Below are 18,668 nucleotides of genomic sequence, written 5' to 3'. Positions count from 1 at the left end.
CTTACCTGAAAGCGAAATGATATGATGATTGCTTTTTATTTATAAGGGTAATAAACGTGTTGTTTAAAGAAATATAAGGCCCGATTTCGACTTTGGTAGTCTGGCTCCAGGCCCGCCCTGCCGCCACACCACCAAAGCCATGGTTGGGCCCCCCGCCAGATTAGGCGTTTCCTCCTGTCTGGCTTTCTTTTTTGGGCGCTCCCTTAGTGGTGCCTCTAAAAACGGGCAACGCAATGGGAACGCCAAAAACAGTTCCAGGTCCATTCCATGCAGGAGCAGGTGTGTATGCACAAGAGGGGGCACATGTTGTGCCCGCCTTTGTGCATCCACAGGGCACAGAGGCACCAGGGGGCCCTACAGAAGGGAATCAAATCAAATCAAATCAAATCAAAACATTTATATAGCCCGCTACTCACCCGGAGGGTCTCAAGGCCCTTGGGGAGGGGGGGTCCGCTACTGCTCGAACAGCCAGGTCTTGAGCTGCTTCCTGAAGGCGGGGTGGTCTTGGGTCAGGCGGAGGTGGATCGGGAGGGACTTCCAAGTCCTGGCGGCCAGGTAGGAGAAGGACCTTCCTCCTGCTGTGGCTCTTCGGATGTGGGGGACGGCGGCGAGGGCGTCGCTGGTCGATCGAAGCTGGCGGGTAGGAGTGTAGAAGTTGAGGCGGCTGTTGAGGTATCTTGGGCCTTGGTTGTGTAGGGCTTTGTGTGCGTGGGTGAGGAGACGGAAGGTGATTCTCTTGTTGACCGGGAGCCAGTGCAGGTCTCTCAGGTGTCCGGAGATGCGGCTGTGTCGGGGGATGTCGAGGATGAGTCTTGCTGAGGCGTTCTGGATCCGCTGAAGTCTCTTCTGGAGCTTGGCGGTGGTTCCGGCGTAGAGGGCGTTGCCGTAGTCCAGTTGGCTGGTGACGAGGGCCTGGGTGACCGTCTTCCTGGTCTCGGTGGGGATCCACCGGAAGATCTTACGTAGCATGCACAGGATATTGAAGGGACCATTTTGTTTCCCCTCCACCAGGGTTTTCATGGAGGAGGAACTACCATGAAAGCCCTGGTGGAGAGGGAACTCTTAACATGCTTGGTGAGACTGCAGCAGTCTTGCCAAGCATATTGATGCCTCTACACTGTTGAAACACCGCTAGGGAACGGCGGTTCCCTGGCAGCTGCGGCTGGGCTGGGCTGGGCTGTGGCAGTCCGACCGTCCGGCTCATAATAAGGCAGTCAGGAAACTGCCACCGCCACTCTCCCATGAGTCTGGCGGGTCCATGTACCACCAGACTCATAATCTGGCCCATAGTGTTGAATTTCTGCAGTGCTTCCAGCCAGAGCTTTGATTTAGTGTGGTACTCAGTCTGGGTTCAAATACCTTTAGATATCTGCTCCATGTTTATCTATCTGGAGCCTCTTGATAGGAAATGTGTGCTGTTTATGTTGAACACTTATTTGGAAACCCTACGGGTATCATTTAACTCTGTCCCATTAAGTCTTAGTCTTGGTACATAGAACTTTCAACTTAATTCATGCATCAACTGGCAGCTGTTGGTGTGTTTTCATGGCTGGTTTCATGCGGTCATGCTGCATCAGGTTAAGGAGCAATATGGACTCTTCGTTCTGGAGCCTGTCCATTTGCTTTGGGAGTCTGGTGAAAACAATAGTATAAAATACTAAGCATTCTATAATAAGGGCAGCAGTCAGTGCTACCCAGCGGTGAGTGTGAAGGAGTGACAGGATTGGTAAGCCTAAAGGGAGCTGCAGTATGATGCCTGAACACTGTGTTTCGGTGCCCTGGGCAATGAAAAAGAGTTCAGGGTCAAATGTGACTCCCATATTCCCAACTTTTAGTCCAGGAGCTTGTGCTGCTTTTACGTTGGAGCCACTTGAATGATGATTCTTGTCCCCCTGAGATAAATATTTGGCGCCTCTCACTCTCAGGAAACTCTCTTTCTTCACAAATACATAAATACACGGTTCAGACTGGGGCATTTATTGGCCAGATCCACCAGTCTTTTATCCAGGAAAAAGTGAAGTTTGTCACCAGTATACATTTGGAGGTCCAGCTGGTTCTGCTCTGGGAACTGTGACAGTGATCCCTCGTAGATCAAGAATAAGCTCTAAGAAGGATGAACGCTGGGGTACCCTACATGATGCTTTCTGTGGTCAAGATGTCATGGACTCATTTGGACTTGCTAGCTGTGATTGCAGAGGAACGAGGAAATCCATTTTAAGGGGAAGCAGTATGTCATAGTCCCAGGTATTGTAGGCTGCTGAGAGGGTGAGGAGTGTATGGTCTGTGAATTTGTATTCGTCCAAGTACCACATCAGCTTTTCTCTGATGCTGTTCAGTGTGTTTTTGTGCCTCTTGCCAGACTAAATCCAAATGGGTAGTCATTAAGGATGAGATTGAGTTTGATGTCTTGTAAACCTTTTTTTTCGACGATCTGGCTGGTGTAGAATAGGTTGGAGATTGACTGGTAGTTAGTCAAGATTTTTAGTCGGTGGATAGTTACTTTTGGAAGGCCTTGATGGTGGAATGTTTCAGGTTACCCATCTGACTTCTTGCAAAAGACATGGCTTGATGCTTTGAGATCTATCTGCCTCGAGAATGGGAAGGTCTTCAACAAATAAGCTGTGGTGCACAGTGCATCTACAGTACCCCCAAAACACTGAGGTACCCAGAAACTTCTACAGTAATTTTGGATCCAAACAGGGGACATGTGAGTGCAGCGGGATTTCAGTGGATAGAACAAGGACTGGGAGCCCTAAAGTGATACACCTTTTTGTGACTACATTGTAATCAGGTGGTTTTCACTTCCTGCAAGATAAACTACCTAAACATAAACACAAACAGACACCCTCCACTCACTTGCTGGCTCCTAGGTGGGCTAAAGGGTGTAGCCTTGTCAACTTCCTCTGAATCAGTAGCGGAGAGGTGTGATGGTTTGCAGGGCCTATAGATTGCTATATAGTTTTGGTGCAAGGTGCCTGTAGTATTGTTGTAGTAAAGTTGTAGTAATAAATCCAATCCGAAAAGATTAATCAGCTTTATTTTCAATCCAGTAAAGTAAGGTACAAGTTGATAGTAGATCAGGGTCAGTTACGAATGACTCAACATTCTACCTCAAGGAAACAAGTAAGTAACCATATAGAATGTGGAACTAAGAAGAAGCTCCAAATATAGAATGAAGGCAAGATAACATTCACTTACCTTAAACACCATATACTACATATCCTCCTCTTAAGGAAAAAGAAAAGATGAAAAAAAGCAATTAAATAAAAAAAATCTTAATAACAAATAAATTCATTATACCTTTCAGGTTTTTTTAACAACTCTTCCAAAAGATGTTTTAACATTAGAACAAGGCCTGGAATGATTAGATGCTTCCTTTAATACATCTTAATTGTCATTAACATAATTGGATGCAGAGTCAAGATCTTTACACGTATCCTCATAACACCAAAAAGGATGATGAGAAGGTGGCTTACGTCCTGAGTACAATTGTTGAGGAGAAGATGGGACACATCCAGTCTCGACAGAATGAGCCAAGGCTAAGCGACTCATGTGCCAAGTTTCACCATTATCTAAAGTTACAGTATTACGGTGAATTTTTAAAATCTTTTTCGGTTGGATAAACTTGCTGTGCCCTTTAGGTACTTTTCTGGCACTTTTAATTCAAACCCATTGGCCAACTTGTAAATTTACAGGTTTGGTACCATGTTTAGTATCGTAATATACCTTATTTTTCTTTGTGAATTAGTTAAAGTGCTTCGGACATCATTAAGATTGCAAAACAAAATATTGTTCCGTTTCATCCAACCAGGATTAATTTTAGAAAATGGAACTCTTCATCTCATAATAGAAAAAAGGCTTTTCCCTAATGAAGAATGAGGTGTGATTCTATAGGCCGATAACATTTTCTTTTTTTCACTTTCTCATGACAACTTTGAATTCCTACACAATTGCAAAGTGCCGTTGATAGCTCTATTGAGCCTCTCAACAGTGCCATTGCTGGAGGGATGATAGAGAAGGGTACATTTTTGTTTAATCCCATTTGTAGTAAGAAAAGTTAATATTTCTTTAGATTTGAATTGTACACAATTGTCAGTTAATACATACGCAGGAAACCCTTAATTTTTTTTTGTAAACACATTTTTATTGATTTTCATTTCAGCATTCAGCAATTCATTACTACATTAAAGGAAACCCTTCATGTATAAAAATAGAATCTAAGAATTCAATAACAGTTTTTGCATCTACCCTGTCAACAACTTTAAGTTCAAACCACCTTGAGAATAAATCAACAAGAACAAGAATGTACTTGTTTGTACAATCAAATCAGGAAATTGGGACCATGTTGTCTAATGCCACTTCTTCCCAGGGTAAATTTGGAGAACAAACAACACCCAAAGGTGGAATAAATGTTTTCTTGGATTTTTCAGCAGTTTCACAATTTACACAAGATCTTTCGATTGTTTTCTACAGAATTATCAATTCCAGGCCACCAATAAAGGTCTCTTACCCTAGATTTAGTACGAGATATTATGAGATAAATGTATGATCTGCTCCTGTATGAGGCAGGATGAATGACTTTGTCAGATCTTAACAGTAAATGATAACTGACGGAAAGTTCATCTCTGACTCCCCAGAAACCTCTCAAATTATCATGAAGATCTTTTTTGCAAGAGATGTTCCATCCATCAATAACTTTTGACGTGACATCAGCTAAAAGAATGTCATCATTGTCATCTTTCATCCATTGATCTTGAGAAATTCTAGTTTTAAGATTAACATCAAAACGAACATTAGCAACAGAATAATCATTCCAAGAGTTAGAATCATTTTCAGTCAATGGCAATTAAAAGTCTGCTAGGACAATCAGCAATAACATTCTAAACTTCAGGAACATACTGTATTTCAAATAGATAATCTTGGAGACAAATAGAAAGTCTAGCAATCCTGGCGGTAGCTCTGTGAAGTCCAGCTGTAGTGAGAAGTTTAGTAAGGGGTTTATGGTCACTTCTGACAATAAATCTTTCGCCCCATAGAAATTTCCTGAAATGTTCTAAACCCCACACAACAGCTAAAGTTTCTCTTTCAATAACATAATACTTCTCTTCTGTAGGAGTGAGAGATATAGATGCAAAGGCCATAACAACTTCTTGGAACTGAGTCAAAACAGCACCCAATCCCTTTGAACTCGCATCAGTGGTGGCGAAAGTGGAGGCACAAGGATTGAAACCTTGAAGATTGGGTACAGAACAAACAGCCTTCTTGATGAGAACAAACGCTTGCTGACCAGGCATATCACTAAAAAGTTCCGTCATAAGTCATTGAAAGACAACAGCCGCAGAGGCTAAGCCAAAGGGCATGCGGGAAAAACGAAAACACACAAAAGGAGTACAGAATGCTGTTAAATCTGGACTAGAATGGAGCAAAGAAATTTGGTGATACGCCAAAAATAAATCCATTGTGGAAAAACAATTGGCACCACAAGTAAGGGATAACATTTCATGTATTCTAGGAAAAGGAAATTGATCCACAATTATATTTTCATTTTAAACTTCTTAGTCCAAACACATTGACGGATTTTTCCATTGGCTCGTCTAGCAATTACCAATGGAAAAATCCATTTGGAAGCCTCCACAGGCTCAAAAATGCCAGAATCTTGTAGCTTCAGTAACTCTCTTTTCACTACTTCTTTGACAATCATGGGAACATTCCTTACCTTATGTATTTTGGGTATAGCATTATTTTTAACTCTAATACGGTGAGAAAATCCCTTGAGTTTCCCAATTTTGCCTGAAAATACATCAGGAAACTCTTTCAGTACCAACTCTTACCATAATTGCCAAAAGTGTGTGGGACACGAAGTTAGTTGGTATTTTAGGCTCGCATTTAGAACCTACCGATGTTGCTCCTGAAAGTTTCACAGGTGACAAAATTGATATGTTGGGTTATCGTTTAATTGCATTTAATTTTAAAAATCGCACAGCTGTTTGTAAGCTTTACATTGCTACTGAAGGTCCATCTGTCTTTCCCCTTGATAACTTTGGAAACCGCACAGACACTGGCACAAAAAATAAAATCCGGCTCCCCGTGCGACCCTGCCCCCCCAGGCTCACTGAATCTTGCCAGTACTGCTATTCTCCCCACGCTCCTGGAGCTCACGAACTCCTCCATAATCAGTGGGACAGTCCCTCCAACATGGAAGCATGCTATGGTGCGGGCCCTGCTGAAAAAGCCTTCTTTAGACCCAGCTAATCCTAGTAATTATCGTCCGATCTCGTTACTCCCCTGGGCATCGAAAATTCTGGAGAAACATGTCAATACCACTCTGACAATGTTTTTTGAAGAAAACCATCTCCTCGACTCCTCCCAAACAGGTTTCCGTACCAAACATGGGACTGAGACGGCCTTACTGGCTGTGACTGAGGAGGCAAGACGGCTCCTGGATCGAGGAGGATCAGTGGCAGTGATCCTCCTCGATCTAAGTGCCGCATTTGACACGGTGCATCACAAGATCTTGCTAACTCGTCTTGCCAACTTAGGAGTGACCGGAGATGCCCTGACATGGTTCAATTCTTTTTTGTCCAACAGAACCTTTCAGGCCTTCGATGGCACATCACGCTCATCCATTCGTCCCTTGGGATGTGGAGTCCCCCAGGGCTCCTCCTTAAGCCCTACGCTCTTCAACGCTTACATGAGGCCACTGGCTGAGGTTGTCCGTCCGCATGGTGTAAAGATCATTTCCTATGCGGACGACACCCAGCTGGTGGTCTCCCTGGCAGAGAAGAGCGGCCTCCAGGCGCCACCAGACCTAGCGGATTGTCTGGAGGACGTAAAGAAGTGGATGATGAGCTCCTGCCCAAAGTTGAATGACGACAAAACTGAGCTGATGATCCTGGGCACAGCCTCCCCCGTCTCCATAGAGCCGAGCTGGCCATCAAGCATGGGAGTGGCTCCACCCCCCAGAGACAACATCAAAAGCTTAGGGGTCTGGCTCGACAAGTCTCTGAGCTTTAACACACAGGCCACTAAGATCTCAGCCACCTGTTTTGGCCTCCTCAGAGTGATCAAGAAAGTCCTTCCCCTCCTCTGCTTCGAGGCCAAACAGATAATTATACAGGGCCTTATCCAATCCCGTTTGGATTTTAATAACGCCCTATACCTGGGAGCCCCGGATTACACCCTACAGAAGCTCCAACGCACCCAAAACTGTGCTGCCAGAGCACTGTTGGGCATCCCCCGGAGGACCTCAGTGAGAACCAGCTTGAGGACCTTGCACTGGCTACCTATCAGGGACAGAGTAAGATTCAAATCGCTCTGCATTGCCCACCAGACTTTCTGGGAAACGGGCCCAGACATCAATCGACCCCTGATTTCTCCCTATAGGCCGAATAAATCCCTCCGCTCTTCTACAGCATTCCTGGCCGAGATCCCCAGAACTCGCAGAGCTAGAGCAGGAGGACGCTCCTTCTCGTATAACGTTTCCAAACTCTGGAACTCACTCCCTTTGCAGCTAAGAAACAACCCCAACCTGACCACTTTTCGTAAACAGCTAAAAACCTTGCTGTTTAATGCCTAGCTAGTAACCTCAAGAGGGCCCCATCTGTTTTCAGCGCCTGGACGCCTCAGGGCAACTGTAGCGCTTTATAAGTCACATTTTCATTTCATTTCATTTCAGAGGGATCAAAGGGCTTTGCATATCATTATTGATCCTAACAGCCCCCCGCAGGTACTTGTTGCTTGTGAAAGAGAAAGTACGAAAAGATTATTTTTTTATTTTCAATCCAGTAAAGTCAGGTACAAGTTGATAATAGATCAGGGTCAGTCACGAATGACTCAACATTCGACCTCAAGGAAACAAGTAAGTAACAATATAGAATGTGGAACTAAGAAGAAGCTCCAAACATAGAATGAAGGCAAGATAACATTCACTTACCTAAAACACCATATGCTACAGTGCCTTCTTGGCCACCGTTGCCATACAAGGAGCACAATGGGTAGCAAGTAACGTTGAGTTATGGAACCATGAATGCATTTACTACGCATGCTTGTTCTGCGTGGTCTAAACCACATGAGTCTTCACCATGCATGCCTTTACAACAAGTTATGCGTTGTTGAGGCATATCTGTGGTTAAGACTTCACAGGTAAGTCTAACCCCGACCCCTGTGCCCCCCCGAGTCCTAAAACGACACCCCTTCCTCCTGAAAACCAACCACCTCCCCTCTGAGCCCTAAAAACTTCCCTGCCCCAGTCCTATAATCGACCCCGATCCTCACCCCCTGCCCTGATCCCTAAAAGAGCCTCCCAAGCTCCCTCCCTGACACCTAAAACTTCCCCCTCCTCCCTCATAAAACCTACCCTATCCCCTCCAGCCCTAAAACTGTCCTGCCCCCTAAGCCCTAAAAACTACCCCGTCCTCCCCTAAGCCCCCAAAACTTCCCTGACCCCAGCCCTGAAAACAACCCCGACCTCCCAAGCCCTGTACCCTACCCCGACCCCATCAGCTCTGAAAACTACCCAACTCGCCGGCCCTGGAAACTACACCAGCCCTGAAAACTACCCCGACCCCCAGCCCTGAAAACGTACCCAACCCCTCCAGCCCCGAAAACTAGCCCCAACCCATACAAACTATTACCAGACCCCCAAAACCCGTCCCCAGCCCCACTTACCTCACCGCGATCCTTCCTGCTTCTGTTTCCCAGCAAGTAAATGTTATCCTTCTAAATTTTGAAAAGTTAAAAACTAGATGAAATTTAATAATTTATCATTATTGCAGCTTCTGAAAGGTGCATATCAGAGACTTTAAAGTATAGCAACCATGAGGCAAGTTTCCTATGATGCGTAGACAACACGTGCCATCCGCGTGGTGGGGTTTATATTAGGCCATGCTGTTGGAACACACGTTAATGTGGAGTACCTCAAAGGGACATAATTAGCAGGGCTGTTAGTGACAAAACCTACCATTGTTCGGAAAAAAAACAAAGGAACGCTTGAAGCCCGATGGATGCGACTTCCTTCTCTCTGAGCGACGTCAGTGCTCTGAAGGGGAGCACCTTGAATCACGGATGCATTATTTAATTCCTTGTCGAGCGAGCACATGCAAACAGTTCAACTTGAAGATTTGACGCTGCATGATAAATGAAGGTGTGAACAATGAAATATTAATGCTGATCAAGGAGTCTTCTTAAGGACCTAAAGGGTGTGGATTTAATATTGACAAAGGTTCCAATTTCTCCCTTGACAGACACGTTACAAGTCAGACCTGAACTTCATGCGGGGCGTCGCCTGGGAGGCCCTGGGATCCCCCCAGATTGAAAGCGTGAAAAAGGCTGGAGAACTTATCAGTGAGGTACTGTGAAGCCTTAAAGAGGTTCTGGTAGTTATGTGGGATTTGATTGATCAGTATATGTCTAAAATTGGTTGTATGTGAAATTATTATGGGCCTATCAGGATGTACTACGAGGGAAGCGGCCTCAACAACGAAGACTCATCCACGCGTGCCGTTTCCCTGCGAGCCGAACCACGCTTGCCTTAACCACACATATTCCTTAACAACACATATATGTGGTTAAGGCAATGCACGGTCCAGATGTCGAGCGGATGAGTTGGAGAGGAAGACAGGAAGAGGAAGGATGATCAGGAATTGGGAGAGGACACGGTGAAGTAAGTGGGACTGGGGCGGGAGGGTCTTCTTTCAGGGTGGCTGTAGGTTTTAGGACTCACGAGGGGGTCGGGGTTGTTTGTAGAACAGGGAGCAGTTTAGGGCTCAGGGCAGGGGGGCTGGGTCGGGGTACCAAGCAGGTGTAGGGGACAGTTCCTAGAGCTCAGGGTCGGGGTAGTTTTTGCAATCATGCAATCAAGACGTTTTGGTATTAAAAATTAACCACGAGGGCAAAGGCCAAAATTATTGTAAAAAGCAACAAGAATCTCGAGTTGGCTTTAATGGAGCATAGCCCATATTACCAATTAGGTATTTGCACATTGCATTCTTATTTTGATGCAGTTTTTAGTAAAAAAAAAAAACAGAAAATGCTTTTTTGGCAAAATTTAGCTAAATAGTGGACTTTACTAATTGGTTGCAAAGTGGAAAGAAAAATAAATGTTTATGTTATTCACAAGGCGGGTGGTGTTGTAGTCAAGATACAAATGCATTGTTAGCCGGGTTTCAGATTTTCTTTTTTTTTTTAATCCTTATGAAGTTGTTAACCACTCATAAAAAAGGCTATTTCCATGTGTAAGTTGGATTTGCGTATGCAATTAGTTTTCTTAACTTTAAGAAGATATTTCTGATTAAACCAAGACCAGTGACAAAGCCCTGGAGTGCAGTTTGGGGGGTGAGGGGTGCCTTTGTTAAATTCATTGTCATGCTTTGAGATTAATGTGCTAGGAGGAAGGAAATTAGACTGATACTAGCCCTCTCATTGAATGGACTTTAGCATTTATAGGAGGTCAGTCATAGCGGCAAATTACCGAAAATAATTTGTAGATGTATGATATCGTCCTGTGAGAGATGAATTCTGAAACCACTGCTTTTTGAGCAATGAAAGCAGCCAAACATGTGATATAGATGTTTACATACATATATGCTAAATTATATACATGGACATTCAGATACATTCATACTACGTATATACATACATGTAAGAAACATCGATTGTAAAACGCCTGTACATATATGATATGTATTATGCTTACATAAGTTCCTTTATTCCCAGATGCACTCTTCCATTGCCGATGAAAGAAAACGTAATAAAATCACGTATGACCCTGTAACCAAAGGCTTTTTTTAAATTTTCAGAAAAAGTATCGCCAGAATCCAGGGTCCATGAAATTTACTTCAGTTGCTGACTCTACGGGGCTAGTCCACGCCAAGTCAAGCTATCTTCAGTGCAGTGATGTACGTACTATTTTATGGAAGGCTGAATTCCTACCTGTGTGTGTCTACTGCTTACACCATCTGTTGGTGCATAATAGTTGTGTTTATTGATATAGTGCATAGTGCATAACCTAATAAAGATTCTAGGTGCTTGAGCATCCAGCTGCCAGGTCCAGGGATTATGGTTACGTACATAGAATACTTATAATGTTTCCAAAGAGACTGGTTTGAAACCTATATGGGAGTCTGGGAGACGGTCTGCACCATGTCAAAGATGACTGTTTTTCAGAAGGGACTGGGAGGCAATCAGTGAACGGTTGAGTGGTGTGGGACTTCTTGTTTAAGGGAGCTACTGATAAAGGCAGAGGCAGGAAGTGGTGTTGTTAGCTTTTGATCTTGGGCTGCGGGGACCACTGAAGTGCATGTTTCCACAGAATCATTGCTCAGTGTAAGGGCGTTTAGCACCAAACTGAGCCTTTTGCGTTGATGAAAGTAAATCAGTTGTCTTGCTGTTGCAATTGTAGGGATAGTGGTAGCGAGTTGTTAATGGGGATGCTTTTTCTGCACTTTGCGAGTGAAAAACGATCCAAGTTGCTTACTCAGGTCTTGAGGGTATTATATGCACAGCACTTAGGACGAAACTTTGTACAACCTTCTAGAGTTCCCCTTGGCTGTTCCTGGCTTGGGGCACTCTGTCAGTGATGAAGGACTCTCTGGTTTCCTGGGTGGCTTTATGGTATGTAGTGTGTGCATGTTTGAGTATTACTGTGGGAGTAGGGTTGATGTATTTCCACCAGGCATACTCTTTGTCCCAGCATCCTTTTGAAAGAGAGTTGAATGTACCCACGAACCCGCATTTGCTGCATTTGATTTGTTTTTCCCCTGTTTGACATATGGCACTGTGAGACCCTCAGATTGAAAGAAGCAGGCTTGGGTGGCAAGGCTGGTATTGGAGAGGTTCGTTTCTAGGTTAGTTTTTCAAAATAGATTGTGGAAAATTAGATTTCGATGTGAACATTGCCGGCGACATCTTGTCCAAACCTAGGCCCGTACGAGCGCGTAGGCGGCAGCCATCTTAGACACCATGGCCACTTCATACATCGCCGATCGCCTGCACGTCTCTCTGACCTCGCTAACATCCCCCGCGTGCTGACAACCCCAATGCACACATGCCATGAACACCTACAGCGCGTCCCTGCCCCGGAGCCACTTCCCATGCCGGACCCACATACTCTTTCATCCCTTTCACACGAACAGTCCTTTTGATAACCCATTCCCCTGTACCCGATTGTTCGACCCGATCCCATGCCATCACCTAGCCCTGCGGATGCAGTTTATTGCCCCCATACTGTAGAAACTCGCCTTTCATCAAAGGAGCCGGGATTAATCAATGTCACCACCCCATGAGATCCGACCGATTGCGCACATTTCGGTTCCCAACGGAATTTCCAGCTGCGCGATAGTCATCACCTACTGGGATTGGGGTGGGGACCTCTACTGTGAATACGTGTGGGAACAGGCCTGAAGCGGGGATTCTGGGGATTTCTTACTGTACTTCAAAGTAATGTTAAGAATGTGTCTTCATGCAATAAAGCAAAAAACTACAGTAAAAGAGGCCAGGCCGCAGAGATGCAGTTAGAGCACCTCGAGACGATACCCTGTTTGTCCGATCTGACGTGCTTTGCTCTGGAGAAATAAAAACCTGTTTCCTGCTTTCCAGTTCCAGCGCTCGCCTCTTTATTTGATAATTATTTAATGGTTCAGAGGCGACTAACGCCAAGCAGTGCTTGAGTATATCTAGAGAAAAACTGCTTTTCCACAAGATATGCTAAATACTTTTGTTGATTGAAAGAGGCTGGGTTTAGTTGTCTTTTCTGGGGACTGCTATGGTGAAAGTGAGTAATTTGTGATCAAACCAGATGACTGGTGTTGGGGTTATGTTTCTGGCTTGAATGTTGGTGTTCAGGCGGCAACCTTTGATATGTAAGTGGCTTTTGGATATCAACATGACAGTCATATTTAGCCTGTCACATAGGCTGCTGAATTTTCCCAGGGTACCATAAAGTAATCTTTAAGCTAGACGTTAAAGACGGCAGAGGGGAGAGATCTTTTTGGGTCTTATGAAATATTGTGACGACAGGGATAAGAGGTCCATGAGCCTCTCAACTGGGCATGGTGGCGATGACATGACAATATTTTGTAGTTTGCTGTGAGGGAGGTCTCTTTCTTATGACCTCAAATTCAGCGCTAGGGTGGAGGTTGATGCGAGTGTTGTTGATGTGGTTTCTTGGAATATGGCTACCCCTCTGCCACTTCCAAGAAGCTCTTCCTCCATAGTAAGAGTGCAGAAATGTGAGACTTTGTAGTCAATGGACAGGCTTGAGGAGTCAATGAATCAGGTTTTGGTGATGCATTGTTTGTCTTGTTACGCTCTGTATGAAGTTGAGTGCTTGATGGCAGACCTGGTATTTTTAAGGTAGCAGTGCAGTACCTATTCCTGTGATGTCTTCACTGGTTTGGAACATGAATATGTGATGTCATCTTGGTTTTTAGGATGTGTGATAGGAGGGTATTTCTAAGAGATAGGGTGGTGGGTATGGCTTGGTGTTGTTGGTATAACAGATCGAGCAGGGTGGGGATTGGTCACTGCTACTACAATTTTCAGTACCAAGAGATATCTTAGACTCCCTAGGCCAGGGGTCTCCAAACCGGTCCTGGAGGGCCGGATCCATGCCAGATTTTTTGGATATCCCCATTGAGATACATGTAGTTATTTTAAAAATCTGGCATGGATCCGGCCCTCCAGGACCGGTTTGGAGACCCCTGCCCTAGGATATCACTCTGTGGTGCTTGTACGTTCATTCGATAACCCTGGTTCTCAATATCATGTTTCATTTGTTTCCCTTTTTCACAGAGGCTTTACAGGTCTGATGACTTAGAAGCCATGCACCGATGCTCCCTGCCCCCTGACCATCCAGATTTCATAAGAGCTCGTCTGAACGCGGCTCACATCAGCGATGTAAGTGATTCTACATTATCCCCAGACATGTAGCTCTATAAAGACTTGTGTATGGGCACTTATCAGATTTGCAATCTGCTCAGGCAGAGCATTTATCTCAAGAGTGTGATTCTGGGAGCCGAAACTGTCAATAACACTATGAATACAATGGTACAATATATCAGTTGTTCAGAAGGACTTCCTATGTATCAGGAAGTGTTGTGTTAAAGGTTAGGAATGCTTCTAGTCTACGGCCAGGTTGTGACAATTCATATACAGGTAATGACATTATGCATAGAGAGCCACAGACCAATCAGGTTCCCCACTCAGGGACCCTTTCACAGATAATCTATTCGGTGTGTACATTTCTGATTCAACAGAATTGCTACCTGATCTTTTTGCTCATTACACTTTTCTCACAATTCCTTTTTTCTCATCTTTAGAAAGCATATAAAACGTCATGGGAACAGAGCAGAGCTGGAGGATATGACCTCAGATTAGATGCTATCCCCTTCCAGACTGCCAAAGCTTCCAGAGAAATTGCTAGTGACGTAAGTAGCAATTGCTGACAAGTTACATTTTCCCAGTTCCCGCACAATGACAATTTCCTCAGAATTGAGGATGATAATCCTTCAGTCTCATGGCCTAGTCCAAAGCGTTGCCTAACCTTGTGATCTGTATTTGGACAGTTCTTATGACGTTCCAGCTAACAATACACAACCACTTCCTTTCATCAGTGTATCACTCATCCCCTTATCCATTCTGTTGAGGTGCTCAGTGGTCCTTCCTTGTAAGCCCATGTTGTAGGACCCCACGTGTCGGCTGGCGTTGTTTTCTCTCATGAACATTCTTACATAAACAACCCTTAAGAAACAACTGGTGTCGACTGTACTATAATTTTCAGTTCTGTTTCAACTGTTGAATATATACGTGTGCCCAGGATCTGTACATGTGTGTCTGGCTATGGGCTATTAGCTCATTCCGTATTCAGGGGTTTTAGGTCTTCCTCTGACCTGGCAGCACAGTAAGCATTTGTTCTTCATTTCTTTAGAACTCTGTATTGTTACCTGCCTGAGCGCCACTCACCTGCTACCTCAAAAACCCTTTGCAGAAACTGCAAAAAAGCCTTGACCCTGTGCCTCATGGGAACAGTCCAGACCGAACTGCCAAGCCAGGTCCTCCCTGGACCAGAAACAAGCATCCTATGACCGCTTTCAGGGTATGTCACCCTTCATCAGCCAGGCTAGCTTGAATCCAGTGGCACAGTGAGCAAGGGACCCACGTCTGGGCATACCCATCCCACTTAGGGCGAAAAGTGTAACTGCAACAAATGAGGGAAAGAATGCTGAATGATTCAAACATTCTTCCCCAGTCAAGAGATCTGGGTTAAATCCGTCGTTCTTTTGCCCACTATGCCACCCCAGTTTGGACCCAGCCATATGGAAATCAGTCTTGACCCCGTGCCTCATGGGAACAGTCCAGACTGAACTGCCAGGTCATCCCAGGACCGTAAACAAGCATCCTGAGATCGAGCGCAGGGTCAAGACTGATTTGCATATGGCTGGGGCCAAACTGGAATGGCATTGTGAGCAAACAAGCAATGGATTTAGGCCCAAATCTCTGTACCGGGGTAAATGTATGACATTGTTCTGCATTCTGTCCATCAATGGTTCTTCTGATATTTACATTAGGCCAAATTCCTTTACTGTATTATAACATTTCAGATTTTTTTTTAAACTGATATTAATTGTACGCGGCAGATGGAAGTTGCTAAGCCAGGTCTATCATTTTAGCATTGATCGTATTTGCACGTTGTTGTGTTTCTTCTTGATTAAACACTTTGGATTTTGTGTTGGTGCATTTATTGTTTTAGAGGTGAGGTGTGGCTGGAGGTGCTCCATGTTGAAGCATGGTACGTCTGTAACCATGACATGTCTGGAGGTGGGGCATATTGAAAGTGTGGTATTTCTAATAGTATGGCATGTCAGAAGGTGGCCATGCATGAAAAAGTGGTATGTATCGTGGTGGAGGCATGTCTGGAAACATATGTCTAGAGGTCTTTAGAAAGCTTTATCTAAAAGCGAAATATTGGGGGTATTACCTGTGACTGCCCACTACTTGTGGCATTGAAACGGGCAAATGAAGAACATGAGCATTTGAAAATACTTGTGCTGCTGAAGTGTTTGATGTGAGAAAGGGGGTCTAACATCAAAAGTGTATACCAAGACAATTTCTAAAGGAGGAGTAACCGGAAACTATATCTAGATGGGTTTGTATGTTGATGCAGCGGGACCACATTCATGGTTGGGGCAAATTTTACATGCAAGGGATCTCTTACCTCTGCCATACCCAAGGTTCTCTCAACTATTGACTCCAGACCTGGTGCTCGAGTGCTCTAGCAGAAGCTTGAGACTGATTATGTATTTTCATATTCACCCCGCAGTTCAGGTACCGAGAGGCCTTCCTCAGGGACAAAGGCCATCAGATTGGATTCCGTAGTGTGAACGACGACCCCAAAATGAAGCATTTCCTGAAAGTAAGTAAACTTCAGAGTGAGAAAGCGTACAAGAAGGAGTCCGCCGAAGGGAGGTTGCAGTACAAGATGAACCTGGACCAGCCTGGGTTCCGCCATGCCAAGCAGAGCCAGGAGCAAGCCAGTGACGTCAACTACCGGCAGCACCTCCACCAGTACACCTGCGACCCCGAGCAGCTCAACCTAAAGCACGCCAAGGAGGCCTACAAGCTCCAGAGTGACGTAAGTGTTGTCTGTTCACTCCCAAATGTGCTCCAAAAGGGATGCATCCATCAAAATCGAGAGTGAGATTCCCCTTTATACTGATATTTGTTATTTCATTGCCGCTTTTTATGTTGTGTTATGCCATTCTATCACTACTGTGTGAGCTTTGTTGTGCTATGGTTTCTCAAGATATGATATTTTAAAATCAGGTTCCATTGTCCTGTGCTGTTTTAAAGAGACATATGTCACACGTATATCAATCAATCAGGATTTATAAAGCGCAGCTAATCACCCGATAGGGCATCCAGGCGCTTGCAGGCCCCAGAGGCTAATTCGAAGAGCCAGGTCTTGAGGGCCATATGGATTTCCAGAAGTGAGGTGATGATCTTGCGGTGCGTGGGGAGGCGAGGCATATGATGCAAATTAGCCCCAAAACACTTTTTACAATTCTTTACCATCTGAACAGAATAATTCACACTCAATAAGCTGACAGATATTTGACTTTAGAAAAGACCTTTTTTTGCAATACTATTGATATTTTAAAATATAGGCCGTCTCCAATCCCTCAACATTGGCCACGGTATAAAATAGTAAAATAGTATAACATAGTAGGTACTGATGAGGTTCAATTTTAAAAACTCTGCAGTGTGGTCTCTGTGTACACTCTCCTTCTCTTGGCATGATGTTCCACCACGACCTGTTATTTAGATAGTAATTCATACCTGTATTTAGCCAGTAGTTAGCAATTTTGGCAAGCATGGAACTGAGCAGAGTTGCTGCAATAATTTGGGGCGCTAGCCATCAACACCCCATGAGTAAAGTCATGTGCTACTTAGAGAGGAAGTCCATGAAACAAGCCAGATCTATACAGGGGAAGAAGTGGCATTCCAGGGATGCACTTTGGAGGACATGCTACAAATATATGGTTAAAATGTCGCATGTTATTGTAATTTATGGAAAACACATTCTCCATCAAAGTTATCTATTTATGCTACTAAATCATCATAAATAACTTCTGAAAATTTAGAGGCTAGTTTACAGTTCGGCAGATGGGGTACTCATTCTCAAACGTAACAGATATTCCGTCCATGTGCATCACATCCAATGGCTCCTGTAATAAGGTAGACGGGATATCCGTCATGTGTGTGGCCTTTTTTTATTGCATATTTACAAAATGAAGAGTACTCTGGTGGCACTGAAGCACCTCCTGTACCCCTACTTCCAGGGCCTCGGAACTGAGGCATGTAAAGAACAAGCATTGGTATAGCCAATAGGTCTCAGTTCCAAAAGGCAGAGCTATTGTCTTTGCCTATGCATATTGCTAATTGCACATGTATTCATGTCTCAAGATTAAGGCTCCCAGTTTTCTGTGTTTACAAATTTTTATGGATAAATACATACAGAAAACAATGTGTTTTCTCTCTGTATTCATTTTTAAAACTGGAAAAATACCGAAAATTCTTCTTGTATGTGACTCTTCATGCTGTCTTTCGTGCTTTCCAGGACAACATTGGCGCCAGTGGCGTCACTAGGGCTGGTGTCACCCGGTGCGGGTAACTCATGGTGTCACCCCCTCACAACTTACCGGATGGACCATCTCACCCTCTTTTAGTAGCAACTGCACCTGACTCGGTATAGTTGTCCCTCCGGGCACCGAATTGTGCTGACTCAGCTCTGAATTTTCTGTTGTTCAAATTATTTAGTTCATTTGAGGTCAAAATAAAGATAGTTATTCCATTTTTCTTGTGTGTTTCTTTTATTTATCATGAAATTATTTTACGCAAAAAACATTTTCCATATATTTCTCATGAATTCCAATGCATTTCGGCAGTATCGTTCTGCCTTCATCAGGGAAATAGTTAATCTACAAATTAAAATGAAAAAACACAGTTTTAATCTAATATTCTGTTTGTTTAAACTAAACATTTCTAATTCTCTAACAATGTGTTATTCACTGAATGCTCAGGCTACTTTTATGAATTTGTATGGGGTCGTTTTAACGTTATAGGAATCATTCTAGTATAATGCATTCTGTTCAAAGCGGTGTTTAGCGCATTGA

The 18,668-nt window shown here is 44.1% G+C and overlaps 1 protein-coding gene across 2 annotated transcripts in view; it reads left to right on the top strand.

The window, feature by feature from the left end:
- The window catches only part of NRAP (nebulin related anchoring protein), a 360,104-nt gene that overhangs the window by 325,214 nt on the left and 16,222 nt on the right, over nucleotides 1–18,668 (top strand). For both annotated transcript variants that reach the window (XM_086922847.1, XM_086922846.1), the window contains 5 exons: nucleotides 9,243–9,347; nucleotides 10,797–10,895; nucleotides 13,789–13,893; nucleotides 14,316–14,423; nucleotides 16,316–16,627. In XM_086922847.1, the coding sequence (XP_086778973.1) occupies nucleotides 9,243–9,347; nucleotides 10,797–10,895; nucleotides 13,789–13,893; nucleotides 14,316–14,423; nucleotides 16,316–16,627 (729 nt within the window). The remainder of the gene's footprint in view (nucleotides 1–9,242; nucleotides 9,348–10,796; nucleotides 10,896–13,788; nucleotides 13,894–14,315; nucleotides 14,424–16,315; nucleotides 16,628–18,668) is intronic.

The sequence above is a fragment of the Lissotriton vulgaris genome, chromosome 5, assembly GCF_964263255.1.
Source record: "Lissotriton vulgaris chromosome 5, aLisVul1.2, whole genome shotgun sequence".
Lineage (NCBI taxonomy): Eukaryota > Metazoa > Chordata > Amphibia > Caudata > Salamandridae > Lissotriton > Lissotriton vulgaris.
The sequence above is the reverse complement of the archived record's forward strand: the minus strand, read 5'-3'. Positions and strand labels throughout refer to the sequence as shown.